The sequence below is a fragment of the Mustela nivalis genome (assembly GCF_964662115.1).
Source record: "Mustela nivalis genome assembly, chromosome: 9".
NCBI lineage: Eukaryota > Metazoa > Chordata > Mammalia > Carnivora > Mustelidae > Mustela > Mustela nivalis.
In genome coordinates this window covers 78,788,834-78,815,834 of record NC_139028.1, presented here as the reverse complement: position 1 = coordinate 78,815,834, position 27,001 = coordinate 78,788,834, and the positions used below count along the sequence as shown (strand labels likewise).

The window sequence follows — 27,001 nt, the reverse complement described above, 5'->3', positions numbered from 1 at the left end:
GCTCTGGGACTTGGGGTGTCCCATGTAGCTACTACGTTTGAGCGCCTTGGCCCTATGCCACTTAGGCCAGTGCACATTAACCTACGTGACTTATTAGTGCAAGTGGGAAAAGAGTTCCTGGGTTTGTGACTGCAACTAATTAGTGAAATCCTTTTTCTCGATTTGACAGTTGTAATTTCCTCTGTGTACCCTATCACCAAAGCCTCTGCTTTTTGCAGATGGTGGAGGCCTTTTTGTTTGTGGCCTGAACAAAGATGGGCAACTGGGTCTTGGTCACACAGAAGATGTTCTGTATTTTACTGCCTGCAGATCGCTCCTTGGCTGTCCTATCCTACAGGTGGCCTGTGGCTGGGATTTTACCATTATTCTCACAGGTAAGTTCACTCTTTGGTAAATCTTTATCACCACAGAGTCACTGGGTGAGAAGAGCCTGATGGTAGCGATCCTTCTGATTAAGTAAAAGCCTCTTTGTGTGTAAGCACACATACAAATTTCTCTTTGGTCATTGAGGAAGATTGTGGGTGCCCTTTGCAAGAGGAGTTTGAACAGCAAAATTTTGGGCTAGACAATTCTTTGCTAGAAACTGGAGAATGGATTAGATTAACTTTGGTGGCTACTTCCTGTCCTAGAAATTCATGATAGCTGTGTGCCTGGGCTAGCTGGCCACTCATGCTGGCTAAGGGCTACTCGTGGGGGACCATGGTGGGGAAGCATGAGGAAGTCAGAAATCATACAGCCATAGTGGCAACTTTTTCCCCAGTGAAGAATTTAAAAGAATATTAAGTATGGTTGGGCAGAGCTGTTTGGTCTCTGCAAAGCCAGGTTGCAGAATAGGATGTAGAGGGATATGGCCAAAGGGTTAGTAGGCTAATGCTCTTGGGAACAGCTAGCAATAGTTACTTTTTGTCCAGCTGACTTCTCCCTGGAAGTTTTGCCCTGTATAGCTTGTCATTCTGGATGGGAAAGGACATCTAGAGTTTCTGATTAGATTCCCTCTTGGACACAGTCCTCTAGCAAGGGCGTCTTCTGACCATATCCTCTACCACACCACCCTTGTGGATTCTCATGTGCATAGCTCAGAACCCAGGCTTTTAGTACATGGCTTTAATTATTGTTCCCTACCAAATAAGTCAATCAGAGAAAGACAATTATCATATGATCTCTACGATATGAGGAATTTGAGAGGCTGGGTGGGGGACTGTGGGGAGTAGGGAAGGAAAAAAATGAAACACGATGGGATCGGGAGGGAGACAAACCATAAGAGACTCTTAATCACATGAAACAAACTGAGGGTTTTTGGGGGGAGAGGGGCAGGGATAGGGTGGTTGGGTTATGGACATTGGAAGGGTATGTGCTATGGTGAGCGCTATGAAATGTGTAAGCCTGATGATTCACAGACGTGTACCCCTGGGGCAAATAATACATTATATGTTAATAATAATTAAAAAAAAGTTATTGTTCCCTGCCTATCCCTCTTGTTGCCTTGTCTTTTATTCTCCACATTTCCCATACTTTTCTTTCTAGAAATATCATGCAGAACACTCTCTTTTGTCTATCTGATGTACTCTTATCCCTTCTTTAAAACCCTGCTCAGACATCACCATCTCTTCTGCAGAGGGGTTCTGTAATGTGTGCTGAATTTAGTAGTAATAACTCTAAAGAATAGCTATTGTTTCTGAAGTACTTTTCATGAGCTGTGTTGGAGTTGTAGGTTGTCAGTGGTTAACATTCTGTTGCCTGCTCACTTTTGGAACTGATTGTGAGAGAGGTGAAGAGCGCTCAGATAGCTGGAGATCACACTATTGGTAAAGGCTACGTTGGAGGACAGGGTTAGTGGTCAGACCAAGTGGCTCTGCAACACTCCTCTGAGCCAAACTTACTCTGCAAGCAGTAGGTTATCTCTGAAGGCAAAGCATTTCCTATGCCCCAATCCAGAGTACCTGAGAGGAAGGTGTTCCTTCTCCCAAACTCCTCAGTTGGTCAAGTTATCCCTTTTCTCCTGGGAAGCAGTGAGCTGGGGAGGGCCAGGGAGAGAGGCCTGGAGTGTTAAAATAATGAAAATTGTGATGCATGGAAATGAGAAAAGTAGGGGTTAAGTATCCTTCCATCCCGGTACCGGGCAACAGGTGAATGTTCTGCTCAGGTAAGCTGCCATTATTTAGGTAGTGGGATGGGGAATCAGTGAAACAGCCCAGTGCCTTGTGTTTTTATTCCTAGAGGGACAAAAGCAGGGACTGTGGTTTGAATGTGCTGAATCTGAGGCCCTGCTTCCTCCTCTCATTCCCTTTGCTCTTCCCATCCTTCCGCATTTACCCACTGGTCACATATATCTTATTTCTTAGATTATGATTGAAGTATTTGAATTTCGCAGAGAGTGGTCAAGTTTTGTCATGTGGATCCAACTGCTTTGGCCAGCTAGGAGTTCCTCATGGCCCTCGAAGATGCGTGGTTCCCCAAGCCATTGAGGTAAGGATAGCACCTAATATGTAGCTGACCCACATCCTGTTAAAGTGTTTCCCTCCCCAGCTCAGGGATTGGGTCCCTGAAAACCCACAGGCTAGTTGGAATTTAAGTTGGAAAACCTAGGTTCTCCCAGGAAAAAATAGGTTGGTGGAGGGTGAGTGAAAAATCTGTTAGTCCTCAAACATGTTACAAATTTTTGTGAAATGAAACAGTGGAGGTAATATGTGTTACAAAGACATTAATGACATTTTACAATTCTAAGATTAGTAACAATGGGAACTAGGTTAGAAACAGGTCCAGATAGAAGTGACTTACCTAAAGACACTAAGCTCAACAAATGGTAGGCCAGTAGTGCCCAATAAAAATGTGGTGTGAATCACATATGTAATTTAGGATTTTTTAGTAGTGCCATTTAAAACTAAAAAGAAGAGTGTGAAAATAATTTTTAAAATAATAGATTTATTGAGATGTAATTCACATGCCATGGAATTTACCCTTTAAAAATGTATAATTTAGTGGTTTTTAAGAGATCACAGAGACATGCAGTCATCAGCATTATCTAATTTCAGAACATTCTCATCACCAGGAAAGAAACTGTGTACCCGATGGCAGTTACTTCACCTTCTGCCCTCCCCCAACCCCTGGCCACCACTCAGCTTCTCTGTGAATCTGCCTATTCTGGGCATTTCACATAAATGGAATCATAATATGTGGCTTTTTGTGTCTGGCTTCTCTCATGTCCATGATGTTTTTAAGTTTCACTCATATTGTGGTGTGTAGGTGAAATTAATTTTAATAACTTTTAATTTAACCCAATTTATTCCAACTATCATTTCATATGTGTCACTAATGTTAACATTTCCTAATGAGATACTTAGTGGTCTCTGTTTCGTATTGAAGTCATTTTGTTCCAGAGTGTGTCTCAGTTCAGCCTACTCACGTCTAGTCACATTTCGGTTGCTTGGTAGCTGCGTGTAGCTAGTGGCTTCCTCCTGGGTAGCACAGGTCCTAGACAGGACTCATGGCCCTAGTTCAGAGCTCTTTCCACTGCATCATACTTAAAACTTATACATCTTTATGAAGTTTGTATGCAAGTGGTCACAATAGGACTGTGGAATTTTATTTTATTTTAATTTTTTTAATGATTTCTTTATTTGAGAGAGAGACACACACACAGAGACAGAGAACCCATGTTTAGGGGGAGGGGTAGTGAGGAAGGGAGAGAAGCAGGCTCCGAGCTCAGCAGAGCTCGATTCCACAACTCGGAGATCTTGACCTGATCTGAAACCATGAGTCGGTTGCTCAACTGACTGAGCCACCCAGGTGTCCCAAGCCTGTGGAATTTTAGAAGAAATATACTGGGATCTAAAATCCGTTTCACCACCTCAGCTGCTCACATTTAGCTAATTTCCTTAAACTCTGACTCAGAGTGGACGATCTGTTTTCACTGGAGAGAGCGTGGTCATGTTGCTGAATTACGATTGCTGGTCTGTGGGACATTATTTGGGGTCATGATCGCCACAGAGTTTTAGAGTGTTGAGGCTGCTGTCACAAAAATTCTGAAGACTGGGTGGCTTCAACAGCAAACATTTTTCACATTTCTGGCAGGTGGGAAGTCCAAGATCAAGGCATCAGTAGAATTGGTGTCTGGGGAGGACCTGCTTCCTTGTACATAGACACTCATTTTGCTAGACAGAGTTGCTCTCTGGGGCTTCTTTTTTTTTTTTGAAGATTTTATTTATTTATTTTACAGACAGAGATCATAAGTAGGCAGAGACGCAGGCAGAGGAAGAGGGAGAAGCAGGCTCCCCAATGAGTGGAGAGCCCGATGTGAGGCTTGATCCCGGGACCCTGGGATCATGACCTGAGCTGAATGCAGAGGCTTTAACCCACTGAGCCACCCAGGCGCCCCGGGTCCTCTTTTATAAGGGCACTAATCCCCTTCATGAGGACTCCATTCGCATGACCTAATCACCAAATACTGTAACATTGGGTAGCAGGTTTCAGTGTATGCATTTCAGGGGAAAACAAACATTCAGTCTGTAGCACGTGGTATGCACAGAAATCTAGACTCTATGGTCCCTATCATAGGAATTGTTAAGTTGCAAATTACAAATAAATGGCTTTTGAAGAACCTACATAAGTTATAATTAATTTAGCTTAGGTCACATGGTTAAAGAAGACAGAAGGCAACAATGGTTAAAATATGTTGGATGACAGAATCAGGAGGTGAAAACATTTGTCAGGCTGTTTCCTTTCGGATAGAGGAGGAATGTGCCAAAGTGAAATATAAGAGAAATTCATTTATTTAATAGCAACTGTTGTGTATAGCCTCTGTGTTTAGGCCATGGGGACAAAGGTGAGCATGATCCAATCTTAGCATTTAAGGGTTTTGGAGTTCAGTGGTACATGTTTGATCTAGAAACATCTAAATGGGTTGCCATGTTAAAACTGTGGTGGATGTAGGTATAGCCTCAAAGGAGGGACTGTTTAACTCTTTTTAGGGGGAGGTGGAGTGAGAACAGGTTATGCTGAATCTTGAAAGTTGAGTTGAAGTTTACATGTCTTGAGATAAGATGCACAGAGTAGCTATAAAAGAATCGACCAGACAGAAGGAACTGTGAGCAAAGGTGTAGAAGGATAAAATATCAGGGTTTGGCAGTTTAGTATGATTGGAATATAAAGAAATGGTAGAAGTGTCAGTGGGGAGGGGATTATTGGGGAGGTAGTGAATGGCAGAAGGTCAGAACAGTGTGTCAGGGAGGGGCCACAAGGGGTAGTGTGGAGTGTGGAGTGAAGAGCGCATGCTCTCCCTCTCTCTCTCTTAAAAAAAAAAAACAATTAGCAACTTCAAACAACAAGCATTTATTGTCTCAGTTTCTGAGGGTCAAGGATCTGGGAACAGCTTAGTTGGTCTCATGAAGTCATGGTCAAGATGTTAGCTAGGATTGCACACTGTCTGCTTTGGGCTGGACTGGTAGTTCCACCACCATGCTCTCTCACCTGGCAGTTGGCTTTAGTTTCTTGTCACATGGGCCTCTCTATGGGATTGTGCAGTCATGGCATCTGACTTCCCCCAAGAGAGATTTGAGAGTGAGGCCAAGCAGGAAGCCTCAGTGCCTTTTATCACCTTGTCTCTAGGCCGCTCACACTTCTTTATCCTGGTCACTAGAGACAAATCACCAAGTCTCCCAAGTCCAGCCCACATTCAGCCAGAGGGGAATTAGGCTCCACAGCTTGAAGGGATGGGTTTCAAGGAATTTGAGGACTTGGTTTTAAGGCCACTACAAGACATCTTAGAGAGGACATGACAATGGTCTTCACGTATTTGGAGAGCATTGTGAGAGGTCAGAGGCAGCCAAGGAGGTAAATGGAATGGTGGAAACACAGAACAGGCACCTGGGATTGGAAAGCCCATGTCACTGGAAGCAGCTGGCTGGCAGGGGTAGGATGATGATTTCCTGGGGTGTTAGTGGAGGGGTTCTGGCATTGGATGGGGCTTGGACTAGATCAGAAGTCATCCAGCTAGAACCATTGGTAAACGAAATTTTGTTGGAACACAGCCATGCCCCTTCATTCATGTATTATCTGTGGCTGCTTTTATGTTATTACGGCAGAGCAAAGACTATGACACAAACCGTATGGCCTGCAGAGTCTAAAATAGTTACTCTCTGGTCTTTAGAGAAGACATTTGCCAACCCCTGGACTGGATGACCTTGAAGGTCCCTTGCAGCTCAGAGACATGTTGTGATACGTTTATTTTTAAAAGATGATCTTTAAAAGATGCATTAGGGATACAATAGAGGGGTTTAGGAATGGGAATGTTGGAGGTTGGGGACTCTAAACCAGTCAGACATGTAATGAGGGCCGTGCTGCATTGTATCAGGGCATAAGTATGTAACATTTTGCAGATGAGTGATTCTAAGATCTCAGTCCTTTTCCTTCTTTCCTTCTTTCAACAGCTCCTGAGAGAGAAGGTTGTTTGCATTGCTGCTGGACTGAGGCATGCTTTAGCTGCTACAGGTGATCATTTTGCTTTATTTTCAAAATAGGTTCATAATAAGGAGAAACAGAGCTTTAGAGGAAATAAACTTTAAGGAGTAATTCAGGGTGTCCTGCTGTGTTGTATTTCTGATTAAAAGGAGGGGACGTAAGACCAAAGTCATGTGGGAAACATTTAGCAGGTTGGGAGGAAGGCAGTGAATTTCCTATCTCCTTATTTTATGTTCTAGGCACAGTGCTAGATTCTCTTGATTTAATCCATACCTTATTTAACCCTTACAACCTCGCCATGGTGCGAGTTCCATTTTTACATGTGAAGACACTGAGGCCCAGAGAGACTCGAGGGCTTTTCTAAGGTTACACAGGGGATAAGATGGTCCGAAGTTGAGCTGGGAACAGAGTTTGGAATGATTTCGTTTCCAAAGCCCACAGTCTTTGCTGTGAATTGCACTGCGTTCCTAGCGGGTTTTAATGTTTATTAATGTCAAAGCTTCCACTGAACTTGCCTCCTGTCCAGTGAATGGGTGGTGATGGACCTTGGGCTGACAGTGTGCGTGAGGGTGACAGTGGCAAGTGGAGAGAGGTGGTGGCCTGCAGAAGAGCAGTGAGCCTTTCTTCTCTCCCTGGGTCGTTTCTCTGCTCCCGGTCATGGCCAGGGGAGGCTGGAGGGGGCGAGGAAGGGTCTGGTGCAGCTTGGTACAGATGCTCGCCTGGGGCTAGACGTTGCTCCTGTAAGAAATAAATTTTGAGATAATTGCAGATTCACATGCAGTTGCAAGAATTGAAATAGATCTCACTCACTCTCTTCTCAGCTTCTCCCCACGGTGATGTTTTATGAAAGTGTAGTTCAGTACAGCTGGTCTCACTACCGTCCAGGTACAAACAGTTCCAGCGCCATAACCACCGGCCTGTGGTCCTTTCCTTGCACCCACTTTTACACACCCTTGTCTATACCTTTTATACATTCACTTCCCACTGACCCCCCACCCCGTCATCGCTCCTTCTGTTCTCCAACAGTAATATCATTTCAAGACGTTACATAATGGAATCGTACAGTATGGTACGATGGTATCATACAGTATGTAGCCTTTTGGGGTTGACTGTTTTTGCTCAGCAGGATTCCCTGGAGAGTCATTCAAAGTGTGTGTGTCAGTAATTGGTTCCTATTTATTGCTGGGTAGTAGTATTCCTCAGTATAGATGTACCACTGAATTAGTCATCTCAGGCCACCACAATGAGATATCATAGATGGGTGGCTTAAACAATTTTCTTACGGTTACAGAAGCTAGCAGCCCCAGATCAAGATGCTAGGAGGGTTGCTCTCTGGTGAGACCTCTCTTCCTGACTGTATAGCTGGCTGCCTTCTTGCTGTGTCCTTATAGGGCCTTTGCTCTGTGCACTCATGGAGAGGGGGAGACATCTGGTGTCTCTTTTTTTCTTTTTTTTAAAGATTTTATTTGTTTATTTGACAGAGATCACAAGTAGGCAGAGAGGCAGGCAGAGTTGGGGGAAGCAGGCTTCCTGCTGAGCAGAGAGCCCAATGTGGGGCTTGATCCCAGGGCCTTGAGATCATGACCCGAGCCAAAGGCAGAGGCTTAACCCACTTACTCACCCAGGCACCCCTCTTCTTTTTATAAGGACACCAGTTCTGTCAGATGAGCGCCTCACTCTTACAACCCATTTAACCTTTATTAGCTCCTTACAGGCCTCTCTCCAGTCACCTGGAGTTCAAGGCCTCAACATAGGAATTTTGGGGGGCACAGTTCAGCCCACAGCAATGCAGTTTGTTTAACTAGTCACCCATTGAGGGACATGTCGTTGTTTCCAGGTTTTGACTATTAAGAATAAAGCTATAGGGACGCCTGGGTGGCTCAGTTGGTTAAGCCGCTGCCTTCAGCTCAGGTCATGATCCCAGCGTCCTGGGATTGAGTCCCACATCAGGCTCCTTGCTCAGCAGAGAGCCTGCTTCTCTCTCTGTCTCTGCCTGCCACTCTGCCTGTGCTCGTTCTCGCACTCTCTCTCTCTCTCTGACAAATAAATAAATAAAATCTTAAATGAAAAATTAAAAAAAAAATAAAGCTATAAACATTTATGGACAAGTTTTTATGTGAACATAACTTCTCATTTCTCTGGGATAAATGCCCAGGAGAGTGATTGCTGAGTTCTATGATAGTGATTACATTTTTATAAGCTGTTTCTCCTTTTAGAAATTAGCAGGACTGGAAGGTTGCCTATTTTTGGTTTAATTCCCCCTTTCCTATCAACTTTTTGTAATTGCTAGTCTTATGTATACATTTCTGTCTAGTTACAAAGCTGCACGATTTCCATTACGTATTTGATGGACTTAATTGTAAGTCCTCCCCTCTCCCATTTAATCTGTAGATAATTCTGCAGGCATCTCTAAAAGATAAGGACTCTTTCTGAAACCGTTAGCAGAACACCATCATCATACCTACGAAAAACTAACAATAAATCTGCAATTCGATCATCAAGTATTCAGGGTTTAAATTTTCTTAGCTATCCCCAAAATATTTTTTTTTAAAGATTTTATTTATTTATTTGACAGAGAGAAATCACAAGTAGATGGAGATGCAGGCAGAGAGAGAGAGAGGGAAGCAGGCTCCCTGCTGAGCAGAGAGCCCGATGCGGGACTCGATCCCAAGACCCTTAGATCATGACCTGAGCCGAAGGCAGCGGCTTAACCCACTGAGCCACCCAGGCGCCCACCCCAAAATATTTTTAATTGTTTGTTTGAGTCAGGATCTGAATGATGTCTGTGTTGCAAGTGGTGGATATGAATATTGTGTCTCTTCTTTTAAAAATATTTATTTATTCCTTGTAATTTTTTTATTTTTATTTTTTATTTTTTTTTAAAGGTTTTATTTATTTATTTGACAGACAGAGTAGGCAGAGAGGCAGACGGAGAGAGATAGGAGGAAGCAGGCTCCCTGCTGAGCAGAGAGCTGGATGCGGGGCTCGATCCCAGGACCCTGGGATCATGACCTGAGCCGAAGGCAGAAGCTTTAACCCACTGAGCCACCCAGGCGCCCCAATTCCTTGTAATTTTTTAATTGTGATAAAATGCACACGATGAAATTTACCATCCTAACTTTTTTTTTAAAAAAATATTTTATTTATTTATTTGACAGAGAGAGATCACAAGTAGGCAGAGTGGCAGGCAGAGAGAGAGGGGGAAGCAGCTCCCTGCTGAGCAAGGAGACTGATGTGGGACTCTATCTCAGGACCCTGAGATCATGACCTGAGCTGAAGGCAGAGGCATAACCCACTGAGCCACCCAGGTGCCCCATCCTAACCATTTTTAAGTATACAGTACATTCATGTTGTTGTGCAACGATTACCACCTTCCATCTCTGGAACTCTTTTCATCTCCTGGAACCACAGACAATAATAACTGCCCCCGCCCCCAGCCCTGGGCGACTACTATTCTACTTTTTGACTCTGATTTTGACCAGTCACACCAGTACCTCCTGTGAGTGGAACTGTACAGTATTTGTCCTTTTGTGGCTTATTTCACTTAGCATAGTGTTCTCAAGGTCTGTCCATGTTGTAGTGTGGTCCCTGTTTAAGGCTGATGACTATTCCATTGTGTGGAAAGACCACATTTTGCATATCTGTTCACCCACTGATGCACCCTTGGATTGCCTTCTTGTGTCAGCTATTGGAAAAGGCTATCATGAGCATGGGTATACAAATGGCACTCCCAGGTCTTGCTTTCAGTTCTGTAGGATACACACCCAGAAGCAGAGTTGTTGGATAGTGTAGTAACTCTATTTTTCACTTTTTGAGGAACTACCCTGCTGTTTTCCACGATGGCCATACCATTTACATTTCCGCCGGTAGTGCATAAGGGTTCCAGATAACTGCATCCTTACCAACATTTGTTATTTTCTGTTTTTTTTTTTCTTTTTTTAGTAGTAGTCATCCTAATGAGTGTGAAGTGGAAGCTCATTGCAGTTTTGTTTTGCATTTTTCTAATAATTAGTGACGTTGAGCCTCTTTCACATGTGCTTTTTGGCCATCTGTGTGTTTTCTTTAGAGAAATGTCTCTTCAAGTCCTTTTTGTTCAGTTTTGAATCAGTTTTTTTTTTTTTTTGAGTTGTTGAGTTTTAGGAGTTCTCTATATATTTGGAATATTAATCCCATATCAGATATCACAAGATTCTTTTAATCTATACATTTTATTTCCTCCCCTTTTCTCCCCCTTGCAATTTATTTGTGGAAGAGATGGTAAGTTATGTTTTATTTCAGCACTGTGTTTTGCTAATCATCATCACTTATATTTCACAAAGTGGGCTGGTCTGTGTACAGTCTAAAGGACTGTGGGTTACAGCATTCTTCCAGAGGAGTGACAGTAGATTAAATATATGAAGTGTCACCTATGCATTTGTGTGATGTTCAGAACATGGGCACATGACCTAGATTCAGTGGATAGGGAAATAAAAGTCCATTCCCTTAAAGGAGTAGCTATTAAACTATCTTGCAATCATAAGTATGTATTTCTTTGGTAAATAGGAATCAATGCATTTATCTTGGTATAGTAGAAAAGACACTCATTCAATGTTAGGAGAGCTGAGTCCTTGTATTTTCTCTGCCATTAGCTCCCTGTATGACCTTGGGCAGAGCGCATCGTGTCTTCAAGCCCTCAGTTTGCTTGTCTACTAAATATGAGCAGTGGATTTGATAATCCTCAAGGTTCTTTCCTGCTGGGTCTGGAGTTTGAGTTGTCCTTCCAGGTTAGTCATGAACAAGGGTCATTTCAGTAATTTGACTATGGAAGAGTGTCCTAGAACTTTTTGGAAGGAGTTTTAATATGTGGGAATTTTCTTTGATGGTCTTAGATTGCCCTGATGATTGGGCTTGTGATTGGTTTGGTGGTAACCAAGTCATAGGGCCCCTGGAAGCACTATGCTTCTCCATAGCAGGTGTGTTAACTGAGAACGCATTAAGAATCCCCCACAGCATGGGGCTCCAAGAGGGATCCGGTCTTTTTTTTTTTTTTTTCTTAATTAATTAATTAATTAATTAAGTAGACACAGAGAGAGAGATCACAAGTAGGCAGAGAGGCAGGCAGAGAGAGAGGGGGGAAGCAGGCTCCCTGCTGAGCAGAGAGCCCAACGCGGGGCTCGATCCCAGGACCCTGGGATCATGACCTGAGCTGAAGGCAGAGGCTTTAGCCCACTGAGCCACCCAGGCGACCCAAGAGCAATCGGGTCTTAATCCTAGTAAACATTTTCTCATTTTCCTCTTCTGCTCCATTGGGAAGCAAATGGCATCGTGTTCCAGTGGGGGACTGGTTTGGCATCATCTGGACGGCGGCTGTGCCCTGGGCAGACTCTCCCACCATTTTTGACAGCAAGGGAACCCAGCAGAGTGACAGGTAAGGCCCTTATTTCTTGAGTCCTATATTTATTCTTTATCAAGAAATAGTGACACGCATGCAGAAAATGGGTAAATGGAGTTTACTCTTTGTACTGCTTTTGCTGTTTTCTTAGTTCCTCTGTCTTCAGTCTCTGTGTTAGTCGGTGTGTTAGTCTTGTTAGAATTTTTGTGGACCCAGTAAAAGGACCTCTCCTCGCTGCCAAAGGGGGAGGCCATTGAGAGATAGATGCAGGTCAGGTAAGTGGAGGTGAGAATGGTAGCTCTGGAACTGTTAAAAGTTAGGTTGGGAGATGTGACTTAGGTGTTTGGAGATAATGTGTAGCGACAGTGAGCCTCTAGATTCTGAATCCCAGGTTGGATTTACTCAGCAGGCACGGTAGCTGCTGCATAGGGTCAGCTCAGCTAAGCTCCCTCATGGCTGGGAGCACACGATGGGGCACCCCCTCTGCGGGCAGGCACATCCCAAAGGGAGAACCTGGAAGGACTGCACCTTACAAGCCCAGGTCCTTCTCCCAAAAGGAGAGCAGGAATGAGCAAGGATATAGACTGAGGGGCCTAGAGTGTTCTGTAGGGAAGTCTCTTTACATGGGTACATAAGGAATGGGTAGTGATCATTCTGCCCATGGGTCTGGTCTGTCTTTGTTGGTCATTTAGCCTGGAGGGCTTTCTCTTCTGCTCCCCCCACCTTTTAAAAAAAGATTTATTTATTTATTTATTTATTTGACAGAGAGATAGAGAGCACAAGTAGGCAGAGCAAGAGAGAGGGAGATGCAGGCTCTCCACTGAGCAGGGAGCCTGACTGGGGCTCGATCCCAGGACCCTGGGATCATGACCTGAGCTGAAGGCAGCCGCTTAACCGAACGAGCCATCCAGGCACTTCTCTTTTCTGCTTTTCACTCTGGGGCTTAGTCTCTTTTAGCTCCTGTCCCTACCCGCCTCTCCCTCTGCTCTACACACTCACTGTGGGCCCCCGTCTCTCTCTCTGTATAATACCGTGTCTGCATCTCCTCTTTTTCTTCTCTTCCTCTCCTGTTCTCTTACTGTGTGCCCCAGTCTCCTGAGGGTTGGCTGTAGGAAGAACCCACATAGTAAACCTCTGCTCTCTCCAGGTGAGAACAAAGGAGGAATTTTTGCAGGTGGGATAGGAAGCTGGGAAAGAAGGGAAGGGAACGCCTCAGTGGGACTGCTGCACAGGTGTTGGGATGGTTCTGATTTTCCTAAGTCCTGGAGGCTCTCCCATTCAGCTGGGGTGAGGATGGCACCCTGAAGCCAGGGATAGAATTGGGGAGGGGACTGGTGGTGAAGCAGAATCAGGTATTGGATGCTGGATAGGCAGTCCACTGCACATGACCTTGAACACATTCATAAACTCATACTTCCCAAACACTTTTTTCCTGCCTCATCTAGGTATTCACTGCTCCCTGAGCATATCCTGCTTTCTTGTTCCTCTGTGTCTGTGGGCAAGTTATCAGCCCTGCCTGAAATGTCTTCCTTCCCATTCCTTCTGGTAATCTTTAGTCTCTCCTGATAATTTTTCAAGTCCTAACTCAGATACAGCTTTCTCAGCGAAGAGTCTTCTCTTTTATAACTCCATTACATTTTCCCCATGTGTGTGGAGGGCACAACGTACTGCGTTGTTAGGAATTGCTTACATGTTTTCCCACATGCCAAAGACTGAGCTTCTTAAGGGTAGGAACTGTCCATTTCAGCATAGGAAGAAATCACAAATGCTTTGGTTTGACTTAAACGATCTGTTTGGGTCTCTTTGGGGACGCAGCTTAAATTTTGAGTGATTGGTGGAGTTTCCAGATGAGACCTTGAATAGATAATGAGGTTCCCACTCTCTCTTTCCCCTTTTTGTTCACCCATCGTTACCTCCTCACCGCTGATTCTGGAGCTGCGGCCCTGGACATCCTCTCCTTGCCAGGTCACGAAGCCCTGTGCTCCCTCTCTGGTGAATGTGCTAGAAACATCTGCTTTGTCCCTTTCTCATTCCACAGGTCCTTAAAGGGGTGAGGGGCATTTTACTAAGATACTAGTTAATTAGACAGAAGTGTCAGATAAGAGTTACGGAATAAGAGTGCCTGTCTCCGCACGCTAGACCCAGGGACCACGGTTTCTGGAAGAGCTGATTGAGATTATAACCGGTTAGTGAAGGCAGTGTAATTAAGAGAGGAAAAGTGCTAGATTTGGGGAAGGCCGGTTCAGATTCTTAGTTCTATCTTTACGTTCTTTAGAGTCCTGAGTTTGCCTGCTCACGTATGAGACGGCAGCTGAATGGGTGAGATGTTTTTGCTTCTAGGCCCTCGCATGGACAGAACTAGGAGATAGATGTGTGCACACATATATTTACACTTATGTACACCCATGTCTGTTTGTCTCGAAACCATGAGCTTTTGGTCATTTCTGCAATTACAGTCCACTATGACATGGGCGATTTTAGCCTTCCATCTCTTTGTTCTGTACCTTTCCTCTCCTCTCTGCTGGAAATCGGGCTCCTTCATTTTCAGTGTATTTACTTACTTGTTCAATCTCTCGGTATGGAAACAGTGTTCCCACCACGTTACCCATCTTCTTGGCCAGAGCCACCGACTCAGACCTGCCGTCTCTGCCTCAAGTTTCTTTCAGGCCCTTGGTACTGTCTGAGCCCCTTCTCTGACCAATTTGTTCTGTTATAAATGTGCTTTCAAACATTTTTTTGTTTTTTGTTTTTTTTTGTAGGCCTGGAGAATTCTAAAGTAACCTGTGTTCTTGCTGGTTCGGATCACTCAGCCTCGCTGACAGGTAGGGACCCACTCTTCGAGTCTAACACGCTGTTTGGAGTTCAGCACGTTTCCACCTCGCCTGGTGGATGTTGGGAAAGAGAGGGAGGAGCTTAGATATGGAGTCAGAATTTGGCTGCCTTCCCTAGTCTGATTTAGGAAGTCGCTTTACCTTCCAAGACCATTGCCTTCTCTACCGAATTCTCTGTGGGCAGTTTTGAGAAGTAAAAGTGAAAATACAGGTAAGGCGTCCACAGGAAGGAAACACAGGCTCGCTTCCTTTCCTCTCAGCTGTATGGTAGGGACAAGAATATCCTCTTCTCAGGGTGGTTGTGATTGCCAAGTCACACAACCAGCGCGTAGGCATTAGAGCCCATTGTTGTCGTATCCCCTGAAGCCATTTGGTGTCTAATATGGTTGACTGTTCCCTTTAGATGTTTGCTCTCCGACTAACCTGTTCCATCCACCTCTGTCTTCCAGTGCATTTATCTGCCTCTCTGCTCTGTCTGTATTCATCTTCTCTTTATCTGTTTATTTTTATTTACCTTTCATCTTCACATCTTCCTATCTAATCTCTGTGTCTGTATTTCTTCTAAAATAAGTTTGCACATATTTCTCTAATCTATTTTGTATTTTATGCATTTCTGCAATCTGTTCCATCTCTTTGATCCCTCTACCTCTCTGCCTAATCTTTTTCTCTCACACACTGTACCCCTCTTCTTGGTTATGCATCCTTCCATCATTCCACACACCCCGCCAATACAGTACAGACTTTCCATATACAAAGCAGCACCTTCTTGGAAGTGAAGGTTCTCTCTTCCAAAGGTTCTCTTTCAAAGCCAAGAGTGCCCTGATCCCTACCGGTAGACTGAGACGAGAGCTCTGAGAGATTGATTTTGGTAAGGCCAGAGCTGAAGGCAGGACCTTTTTTGAGCAAAGGGGAATGACTTTCATACATAGTAATTTGAGTGTTTTATGTGGAAATTAGGGTGTATGTGTACATAGGTACACATCACAGATAGTTAATGGTGATGTGCATTCTTCAACTTCAAATGTGTAATATAGTCCAACTGAGAAGCTGCTACTGTTTCCAAATTACAAAGCCATGATGTGAGAGTTTAAATACATTGCAAATTCTGAACTACCAATAATTTGTTATTTAACAAATTCAGACAACCAGCCAATAAAAGAAATGCCTACTTTTAGCCTATGTTTCATATTAGATAGACTTACATATATATTAAAAGGGTTGAGTTGAAGTGAATGGCCCTTGGGCATTTGGCCCCCTCTCTCCTTTTGTAGAGGAAGGGCCAGAGGCCCCAGGGTGAGAAGTGACTAGTCTGTGCCCCACGGTCAGTGACGGTTGAGGAAGGCATTCTTTTCTGAGACTAAGAGTATCATAAAAGATGTTTCGACCCTTTCCTAATAGAGATATTTCTACGCTATCCTAATCAGTTTGAAATGGCCAGCATTATATAAACGTAGAGATTTTCTCATTGCTTGCTAACACTTTCTTCAAAAATCTTAAAGTTAGTGAAGTTATTTATTATTTCATATATGAACACTTTTATGGTGTTTTTAAAACATAGATGTAGAATTTTTGTTTTACTGAGATATAATTCATCTATAAAATTCACCCCTTTACAGTGCAAAAAGTTTAGTGATTTTTAAAGTATATTCACAAAGGAAATTGGTTTTTTATATTTTAAAAGTGAGTTAAAAATTGTCAAGGTTCATATCCCTCCTTCCTGTTGAAGCTGTTACCCATCGGATTTTGTTCATTGCTCTTTAGACCTTCTCTCCGGAGTCGTGGTAGGTTATATAACTCTTTGGCATTGCAGCAGAGCGTAATTGTGCCTGCTGGTGCAACAGTGTAATGATCTGCATGTGGAAGGCAGTTTGTCTTTGCAAAAAGAAGGTTTAGACTTTCTGAGATAAATGAAGGCTTATTACAGACACGGACTCGCTGTCAGTGGCAGCTTGGTAGCTAACCAGTCCATTAAACGGCTGAGACTTTGCTGAGGGACTTCTCTGCCCTCTTGTAAGGGATCTCCCTACTTTTTACAGTCCGCTGAAGTCCAGGGAGGTTGCCCTCTCTCAGGGCATGAAGTACACCAAATTCACATCATTGAACTGCAGAATGTCAGTCCTGCAAGGTCAACCGAGTGACAGAATGACTCCGTTGACTTAGATTCCCTCATCTTAGACCTAATGAAACAGGCCCAGAATGTGAAATAAACGTTAGAGTCGGTGTGGAAGGGCAACGGAGTAGCAGCTCTTGGACTGGAACCCCAAATCTTGGTCCGATGTCCTTAATGATACTGTTTGGCTCTATACCAGACTGCCCTATGACAAACAATGCTGGAAGGCTTTTTTGGGAGGTCATGAAATGCCGTTGGAAGCAGAGGACTTGGCTTTCTGCTAACCGTGTGCTAACCGACTCTTGAGAGTCGTTTAAATCTTCAAGCCTTGATTGCTTTAGCTTCTAGAAGAATGCTCTCTAGTAGAAATATAATGTGAGCCACATTTCAAAAAGTAAAAAGATAAATTAATTTTAGTAATATATTTTATTTAACCCAATATACCCACAATATTATTTCAACGAGTAATCAATATGAAGACTATTAAGGAGATATGTGTTTCTTTGTTTTGGGGTTTTTTTGTTTGTTTGTTTGTTTTGTGCTAAGTCTGCAATCTGTTGTGCTTTTCTTTTTTTTTTAAGATTTTATTTATTTATTTGACAGAGAGATAGAGAGCACAAGCAGAGCGGCAGGCAGAGGGAGAGAGAGAAGCAGGCTCTCTGCTGAGCAGGGAGCCCATTGCGGGGCTTGATCCCAGGACCCCGGGATCATGACCTGAGCCAAAGGCAGCCGCTTAACCAACTGAGTCACCCAGGTGCCCCTGTTGTGCTTTTTTTTATTTGACAACACATAAATTTGTGTTGGGTCATATTTCAAGTGTTCAGGAGCCATGTGTGTGTGCTATGTGCTGTATAGTACAGTGTAGAAGTGTGGAATGTTAGGGTTGTTTGGAAAAATCTTAGAGATCATTTAAGGAGTCACAAACTATAGGTTCATGGGCCGAATTGTGTAGCTCTCAGATCATTTGGTCTGGCTTCCGGTTAAAAATGTTTTTGAACGTACATACATTTTAGAGAAGCATGTGCTCTGAGGCTTGCTGCTGTGGCCCACCAGTCTCTCTTGTGGCCTGTGTCATCTGTTACACAGTCTGCCCTTCTAGGCCATGTGCCCTCCCCTCTGGTTTTCAGCTGGTGAAACTAAGGCTTTGAAAGTGATTTGTCCAAGGTCAGTAGCTGGTTAGCAGGTCCAGGAATAGAAGCCAGAGTCACTTGACTCTGAATTTGCTTTCTTTCTGTTAATTCCCAATGTCAGTCTGTGGCATTCCTGCTTAAACCTCAGGACCACTGTGAGGTTCAAGTGAGCTACAGTGTTTGTGTGTGCGGATGGGAGGTAGCTGCATTGTGTTTTCTGCTGGACAGGGCATGTTGTGAGATAGTCTTAGGTCTGAAAAGTTTAAGTTTAAATAATGTATCTTTTAACCCGTTACTTTAAAAAGTTAATATATATTTTTCTAACCAAGGGCAAAGTAAACATATATTTTTTGAAAAATGGAGAAACATGTTTTTCTTTTGGTAGATGTTCTATGAATATTTGTTGAATGAATTAATGAAAAAATAAACTTACACATTCCTATTCCTTGACAAACTACTAAGAACATTTGGCCTTGTTTCCTATTTATAGAATTAACAGCAGTCTTGTATGTTAATATGCTATACATGAATTTTGTATCTTGCTTTGCCCTATTCAGCGTCATAGCATGAGAATAATACTTCTCTTAACCATTTTTTCCCCCCAGATTTGTCTTATTTACTGTCATTTTGAGCTAATTCTCTTTCACCTCTTTTGTTCCCCTTCTGTTTGTTTAAGATGCAGGAGAGCTGTATGTTTGGGGAAGCAACAAGCATGGGCAACTGGCTTCCTTGGCTGCTTTTCTTCCTATGCCTCAGAAAATAGAAGCACACTGTTTTCAGAATGAAAAGGTCACTTCTATCTGGAGTGGGTGGACACACCTGGTTGCTCAGACAGGTGAGAGAGCAGCAGAGAATTCGTGGTTGGTAAGAGCAGTGAGGTGGGGTGGGGGGGCCCAGGAGGATAGCTGTCTACACAGCTATGAATGCTCAGGACTAAGCCGGTGGGATTTTACTATGAAATGCTCCATGGACTGGGATGGGGAGGTTCTGGGATCGGGTTCTGCAGTCCGTCAGATATGGAGCTTTTCCTCTCTGGATCAAAGGTGTACACCAAAAGAGGCAAGTCTCAGTTAGATGGGCTCTTTCTGGCCCTACAAATCCTTGAGGTTTTGAGAAGTAACTATGGTAGCAAGCATCACCCAGAGGTTTGTCTGGGTTGCTGGGGAGTTTTTGCCTTGTCCTAGCTGAAGAGATGACTCTCCTTGCCTTTCCACCTGAGTCTAAATTAAAGGCTTCTGAAACTTAAAGATTCGTATTTCAAGATTGAGGCAGGAGCATTATTTTGAATTATAGCTGGTGTGATATTTTGATTCACTTTTCCATTAACCCTAACAAACCACACACATTGATTCAGACATCTGATATATCCTGTCAGATGTCACCTTACGGTGCCACACCATCCAGCTTCAGACATCCTTACCTTTTCTTGAGTATTTATTTCTCATCTTTCCCTTAGGGCTTGTCTCCTTTTGTGGTCTTCATATTGCTGATTTTGTTCTCTGGGTTTGTTTTTTTATGGCCTGTCTTCTTCCCTGCCTTCCCAGTGCTTCTGCTGACTTACGTAGAGTTTCCCAGACAGGCCATTTGTAATTCTTAAGATCTATGCTCATGTCAGAGACCCCTGAAGCTCAGGGGTTCTCAGGAGTCCCCTTGCCTGCCCTTGCCTACTTATTAGCTACACTTGGATCTCCAGACTCACAAGTACCGACCTAGTGACTGCTAGTTACTGCAGGGCTGTCTGCTTTTTGTAGTTTTTCCCTTCAGTTATCCCTGGCAGGCACGCCCCACTCACTACACATTGGAACACACAGACATACACTTGAGAGTCTTCATATCTATGAGGCTTTTCATTGGTCTTTGAAAAGATTTTGTGACCATTTTGGAACACAGGCCTTTATAACAAAGGTATAAAATAAACTTTCCATATTGACCACTTCACAGGGTGCTCTAAAGGGGAAAGTCATGACTTCCTCAAGGAGGTTCAGCTGCTAGAAGATTGGGACTATCTACAAAAACTCTTCCTAAGGAGACTCATTGAGCACAGTAGTCGTGTATTCGCAATTGTTAATATTTGCCTTTTACCTCTGATGATGAGCTCTGTGATGGACAGTACCGTGTTAGTCTTGTTTGCTTCTGTCTCTTCCCTTTCTAGTTAGAAGAGAGTAAATATCTTCAGATACACATGAGTCAACGTAGATAGCTAGGATTTCTGACCTCTTTCCTTGGTCTCACTGGTTCATGAACAGAAGGCTTCAGTTTGTCTCAAAGCAAATCGGTTCTTGCTTATTGGGACCCTACTGAGCGATGTGATCAGTGTTGAGGAAAAGACCTGGGCTGTGCCCTCGCTAGAATGCGTAGACAGGCCTGGGTCTAAGAAGGTCGACATGGAAGATTGTACCAGCTGTCCATACAGCCATCCATCCATCCATCCATCTGTCCATCCATCCATCCATCCATCCATCCATCATACAAATGGTGAGGGTCTATTCATGTACTACACCTTGTACTAGATACAGAGCCTGCTGTCAGGGAGCCCCCTGTTCACTGGGGGAGACCGACCTGTTACCCATTTTCGGCACACCTGTGTAGCAGTAGAGCGAAGTACAATGTAAAGAAGGGGGCAGGAGTGTGAGCAGTTGGGTGCTACCAGGTGAGCGTTTCATGGTTAGTCAGTCTGCAAAGAACTACCACACAGTCAGGTACACTTCTACCAAATGGCGGTGAGTTTGGTTGAGCCTGTCAGTAAACTGCGTAGGCAGCTGATGAACGAGAGATGCAAGATGCAGCTTCTTGGGGTTTAGCCTTGTAGCCTCAGAACTAACACTGATTTCTATGTCTGGGCCACAGCCCAGCCCTCGGTGTGCGAGCTTGGAACCCGCAACCCTGACGCTGTCTGAGTCATCCCAGTCGCTCTAGAGCTCAGCTTCCCATCACCACCTCCACTTGACAGCGAGATTTTTCGCTAATGTTTCAGCTGTTTAATTAACTTGTTAATTCAGACCTCTTGTTTATGTACTCTGTCACTTTCCCCTTTCTCTTTAGTCCAGAATGGTTGTAAGCTGGGGTGTCTAAGTGTCCTGGCTCTTGTACTGAATTTGGGGAAATGGGAGTATCCTGCTACTTGATTCACCGCTTTTGTGCTCCTTCTAGCAGCAGTGGAAGCTTTTGCCCTGGCCCAGAGTCATTGAGAAGAAATACCCAGGGTTTCCAGTTCAGTCAGACTCAGCGGCTCGTATTAATGGGAACAAGATTTGCTCACAGGGTCAGAAGCAGCTCATTAATGGAACAAGGAGTTATTTGGCTCTGGTTGTTTTTACAAGCTCCAGTGAGAAATTGCTCCTGGGACTTACCTGCAGGCCACATCAGCACAGAGGCTGCTCTCGGGCTCATTGTGGAAGGCAGTCATTGTGTGATATTGAGTAAAAGAATGATTTCTGTACTCTGGCTATCTGTCTCTCCAGTTAGGTGGGATGGGAAGGGGTGGATTAGGAGCAGAGAAAGAGAAGTGGACTCTGCTTGTCCCCTTCTGCACAGTCCTCGGCTAGTACTATCAGCCCCAGGCAATTTTATGCCCTGAGATTGTTTGCAATTTCTGGAGACATATTTGTTTCGTTTTGTTTTAAGATTTTATTTATTTGTTTGACAGAGGTCACAAGTAGGCAGAGAGAGAGGGCAGGGGAAGCAGGCTCCCTACTGAGCAGAGAGCACGATGTGGGGGTCTATCCCAGGACCCTGAGATCATGACCTGAGCTGAAGGCAGAGGCTTAACCCACTGAGCCACCTAGGTGCCCCTGTAGACATATTTGGTTCTCACAACTGGGGGGCACTACTGGCCCTTTGTTGGTAGACACCCCAGATGCTGCTAAACATTCTGCATTGCACAGGACAGTCCCCCCACCACAAAGAAATACTAGCCCCAAATCTGAGTCTTGGCCCGAGATTGCCCTGCATCCCCAGTGGTAGGTGCTCGGCTAGTGCAGTTTACACAGTATCAAGCTAACTTTACAGCTTGTCTGTATGGGAATCCGGGGTGCAGTCTCTGGCCTCCCCCTTCAGGAGTCTGGTGCCTGCCTGCAGTGTTTGCGATGGAAAAATACTTTTCTCTGTTAGTCTGAGTCACTTGGAAAGAGTCCAAGAGAACCTGTTCTAATCTGGGAAAGTTGGCAAGGATACCTGTGTCTCAGACTGGAGGAGCTGCATTCTAGAAACCTTTCCTAAGCTGCTTAATGTCCCTGATCATTGTTCTCAGGAACTTCGTGGGACTCCTGGGTGACTTTACCCAGGCTCAGTGACCTGCAGCCGTCTCCTCCCAGAGTCTTGATTTCCTGGTCTGAGATGCTTTAGTGAGGTCTGGGAGCAGATCTGGGTGCCTTCCTAGCTTGACAACCTTGGTCCAGTCACTTGACCTGTCTTGGCCTCAACTTGCTCCTCTCTCAGGGAGGAGTCACAGCCTGCCTGCATTCTACACAGGGCTGCTGTAAGGGTCAAATGAGTGGATCTGTGTGAAGGAGCCCGTCTAACTGTCAAATGCTGTCCGCACGTGACGGAGGGGTGCCTGCGGTTGGGATATGTGAGTGTACTAAGGCGTGAGTGATACTTCTAGAAGGACTTTTGTGTCGACAGGATCTGCAGAGCTTGAGATATCTGGCTTTCCCCAAGGCCTTATGAGCAGGCCAGAGATGCTCAGTGTCCAGCTCTGAGAGGGAGAGTTTCCTAAAGTCTTTCACTTACACGAAGGCTGGCAAGTGGCGGCTTTTTTCTTCACACCAACAGTTAGGAGGATCTTTGTGGCCTTCGAGATAGTTTTCCTGCGGAGATCTCTGATCACACTATCGCTCCTTCATGGTACACATCCCAGTTTGTAATTGTGTACATCCGTGTATGTTCTCATTTAATGTCTATGCTGTCAGCCCCATGGAAGCAGCGTCTGTTTTGTTCATTGCTGTGTCCCCAACACGTGGCGTAGGCCTGGCACATAGTAGAGGGTTAGTAATGAAACTGTTGAATGAACTGATAAATGGCAAGGTACAGAGCAGCAGGAGCTTTGAAGTCAGACAGGCCTAGGTCTCTCTACATCTCCACTCTGCTGGCGTCCTGACTGTGTGGCTGTGGGCAGCCCCAGCTCTCTCCACCCTTATTGCCACCGCCATGATTCCCACATTGGCCTCTGACCTCCTTGTCTTCCCACACTCAGTCCCCAAATCACTCCCCCTAATAACCCCTCCCCCCAAAATCTGTTCTTCATACCTCAGTTGGAAGGTCTTTACAATCCCATCATGTCACATTCCAGTGGCCTTCCAACGTTCTTATGATAAAAATGTACTCCTTCATGGTCCCATGAGGCCCCTTGTGGTCTGCCCTCTGCCTGCCATGCTGGCCCTGTTTCGTACCGTGCTGGCTCTTGCCTGTCCAGCTGTTGTCCACTCTGGCATTTACACAGTACGTTGACTGCGCCATGTATTGCCTACCACATTTGCACCTCATGTTCCCTCTATTTGGCACACTTATCCCTGCATTCCTTCTTCATTTTGACTTAGTTACCTCCTTTTTTTTTTTTTTTTTTTTTTCCGGACTTCAGCTTAGTCATTGCTTCCCAGGGAGGCCTTCCCTTGATGCCCCGACTAATCACTTTTCCCTTTTATCCGTCTCCTAGCACTACAGCTTCTCCGTTGTGCTGTTTTTTGTAGATTCTTTGACTAGCTTCTCCTCCCACTAGACAGGGAGCCTTATAAGGGCAGGAGCTACATTGCTTTCACTCAGCATTATATGCCTGGTGCTTGGCAAAGTACTTGGCAGATGGGAAATTGGTGCTCAGTACATGTTGGACAAATGAATAAGTGAGCTTATTTTCTCATTAGGGAAATGGGGGAATATTGCTGACCTTGCATGAGGATTAAATGAAATGATGTCTTAAAGCTTCCAGGATTCATGAGGACTAGGTTCATGTGTTGGTTCAGTACATGTTGGTGTCTCCTGCTCTTGGAAACTCTGGAGCTCTCTGGAGTCCCCATGCCCTATATCTTCTTCCAGCAGAAGTCTCCATGGGGACTGGATGTCTCTGGACAGGTAACAGGTTGATTCAGAAGTCTCCTGGCGAGTGCAGAAAGATCGATGTTTACAAATGCTAAGTGCTGGTGGCTGGTGATTTATTAGAGTCTCAAGGGGAATGATTTACACAAGGTCCCAACCTTATTATGGGGTTGGTCAGAGTGTCTAGAATCTGGTTGCTTTTGGCAGGCTGGAAGCTTTCCCTGAGCCACATAGTATCCTGAATTAGTCTTGTGGTCTCACGATGGCTCTGGACTGAGAAAGTCAGCCCAAATACAGAGTTCTTGACATTCTTCAGTTTCTTCAGTGTCACCTAAGAAAGCCCCAGAATCTTGGAAGTTGGAGAATCAGAGATGGAAGAAGAGACTTCCTCACTTTGTAGCTGAAAAAATGAAAGAGGAGAGAGAGTGATTTATGGCAGCATTAAAGCCGGAAGTCCAGTTCTACTTTTCAGTAAAATTTTTTCCCCTCCTGTCATAGTCCTCTTGGTTCCTGGTTATATCCTTTTATAGTTGAGATATGTTTTATTCTTTTGTATCTTTAAAGTGGGGAATTGCAGGCACATGTGGAAGGGACCAGCTCTTAGCCACTCTCCTTTCTTGTTTCAAGTGTCACCGATCCAGAGAGATTTTATTGTATTTGATGTCTAAGCATTAGTGAAATTCAAACCCAGGCATTGATTCACACTATTTTTTTTTTTGAATTTATAAATATATCTAATGCTGATTTTTTTGTTTTGGGTCCAGGACCTTTTTTAGACTAGGGTGACAGTGTGTATTACTCTATCTTGTTTGGGACCAAATATCGTGAAACCTCAACCGAGCTCAGGGAGATTCTGACCTCATGGGCTCTATTTAAAGCAGATGCTTTGGAATTCATGATGTTTGTGCTTTAGAACTCTGAAAACCCAATGATTGAAAGTCAAAGCGAGCCTAAAGGACTATTTTGAAATGAATAGCTTTGCTTATTCTAAAGTCATTCATTTTTATCCGAGCATCCTTAGAATGTGAGGAATGGATGAGAACTGCAAGCTCATCTGGCCGGACTCTGTCACTTTAGAGATGGGGAAACTGAGGACTGACGGGGTGTGAGTGGAGGAGGTGGAACAGAACTCAGGTGTCAAGACTCTCCGTGCAGTGCTCTCTCCACCGTGTCTCAGCCTCTCCAGAGACGATGAGGAGATGTAGAGGACTTCACTAATGCAACCCAGGGACCCAGAGGAAGAGTAGTTTCTTCTGTACTTGAAGTTCTGTTTCAAGAGAACACCGATTCTTACCTCAAGTGTATAGCTGTAGAATCCCTGAATGGATTTGTGTGTGCAGTAGAAAGGAGGAGATGGTGCCCAAGAGCAACGGTCAGGCCACCATTCCAGGACTCAAGAAGCAACTACGTGTCTGTTTGTAATCATATCATAGCAGTCATAGCTCTCACAAACCACTTTTATCGCTATAAAGTGCTTTTGTATCCATTTCCTCCTGTGAAGCTGGCAAGACGGGTGTTATCCTTGTGTCACAGACAAGTCCCTAATTGGGCAGCTGCATCGCCCTGGTTTACTAGACTGGTAGAACCAAAACTTGAACCCGGTCAAGCCTGCTGCTCTGATTCCAAATGTGTATCTCAGAATGCTTTAGCTCATAACCGAACTTTTTCTGCTCTCCAGAGAAGCCTCTTTCTCCAGTTTCTTCCAGTGATTCTTCCAAGCAATAAGGAAGGAAGTTCTTAGTTATCTTCGATCCTCCCATGGGATTTGCAGAATGCTGTATGTATATAGCACTGTGCTACAGGATGCAGGGGAATAGAAAATCTGGAACTACTTGGATGAGCAAGTGAAATATTTAGTAGAAGAATAAAAAAGCATGTGGCAAAGAGTCAGAAGACTGGCCCAGACACTGAAGTCTCTAGGGTTTCAGGGGAAGGAGAGGTCCACGTGGGTGATGGTGGTCAGGGAAGGGTGTGAAATCCTTTGATAAGGTCACCTTTGAGAAGTGGAGAGTTTGGGACTTGGTTTTTTTGCTTTCTTTTTGTCCTCTGGCAAGACACAAAACTCCCTGGTCCCTTTCTTCCCATTTGGCCAACAGAAGGTTGTGGACATAGTGATCTCTAGGGACCAATCCAGCTCTGGAATTCCCCCCTCTATTAAAATAAAACGGATCTAAAGAAATAATTACAGAAGTATTGGAAGATTAAGTATATCGCTATTCATTGCAGCCTAATTTATAGTGACAGCAAATGCATGGATATAAGAGGGATTGTAGGGGGATTGGTTAAAATAGATTATATAACCATATGTTAAAATATATAGCAATTAAATAGGATGTTGTAGAAGGATATTTAATGAAAGGAATATGCTCATGAGATAGTAAGTGAAAAGAATGGATTATAGTAAATTACTGCACTGTAACTTCCAACTTTTCTTTTAAAAGGATGTTTGAATAGGAAAGACAAGAAGGAAACATACCAGAATTTTACCTCTGATTGGTGGAATTATGTGGGGCTTTTATTTTCTTTTTTACTTTTATGCTGAATAGTATGTGGTCTGATTATATCTCCCATAAACGTTAAGGTTAATGAATAAAATTTCTTGGCCCTCCGTGCAGGGAACTAGCCCCTTTACTTCCCATCCTGGGTATGTGTCCTTGGTACGTCGCTTCCACGGGCTTCATTTGGGAGGTCGCATGGAAGAAAGGCAAGAGACTGTAGAAGGAGGCAGGAATGCAGAGATCTATTTTTGGCTTAGTCATGAGTCAGCTTTGTGACCTCAGACAAGTCCCTTCTGAACATCCCCGAGCCTTGGTTTCCTCATCGGAAGACAGGAGTTGGAGGTCACAAAAAGTTCTTTGAGCTCCAAGATATACTTGCTCCTAAAGATGGAATTTCTCCACTGTTGTGGTGCTGGCTTAGGGCCTCATTGGTTCCTGGTGTCCTTGTTTTCTTTCCTGCTCCTCTGCGCTGGGTGCCAGCTGACTTTTCCTGCTCCAAGTTCAAGGTGGGACTGAATGGAGTTTGTTGGTAGGGCTTGGGGCCCGAGAGGCTATAGTGACAGCATTAGACCACT

At 44.2% G+C, this 27,001-nt stretch overlaps 1 protein-coding gene across 5 annotated transcripts in view; it reads left to right on the top strand.

Moving 5' to 3' along the window:
• Positions 1 to 27,001, top strand: part of SERGEF (secretion regulating guanine nucleotide exchange factor) — a 223,613-nt gene that overhangs the window by 5,607 nt on the left and 191,005 nt on the right. For 4 of the 5 annotated variants that reach the window (XR_014316070.1, XM_082747308.1, XM_082747307.1 and 1 more), the window contains exons 3-8: positions 219 to 374; positions 2,372 to 2,466; positions 6,426 to 6,486; positions 11,750 to 11,863; positions 14,587 to 14,649; positions 18,575 to 18,733. Coding sequence is in view for 4 of the 5 variants with exons in the window: in XM_082747308.1 (XP_082603434.1) it covers positions 219 to 374; positions 2,372 to 2,466; positions 6,426 to 6,486; positions 11,750 to 11,863; positions 14,587 to 14,649; positions 18,575 to 18,733 (648 nt within the window). In the remaining variant the exon portion in view is untranslated. The remainder of the gene's footprint in view (positions 1 to 218; positions 375 to 2,371; positions 2,467 to 6,425; positions 6,487 to 11,749; positions 11,864 to 14,586; positions 14,650 to 18,574; positions 18,734 to 27,001) is intronic. The other variant, XM_082747309.1, reaches the window with a different exon arrangement.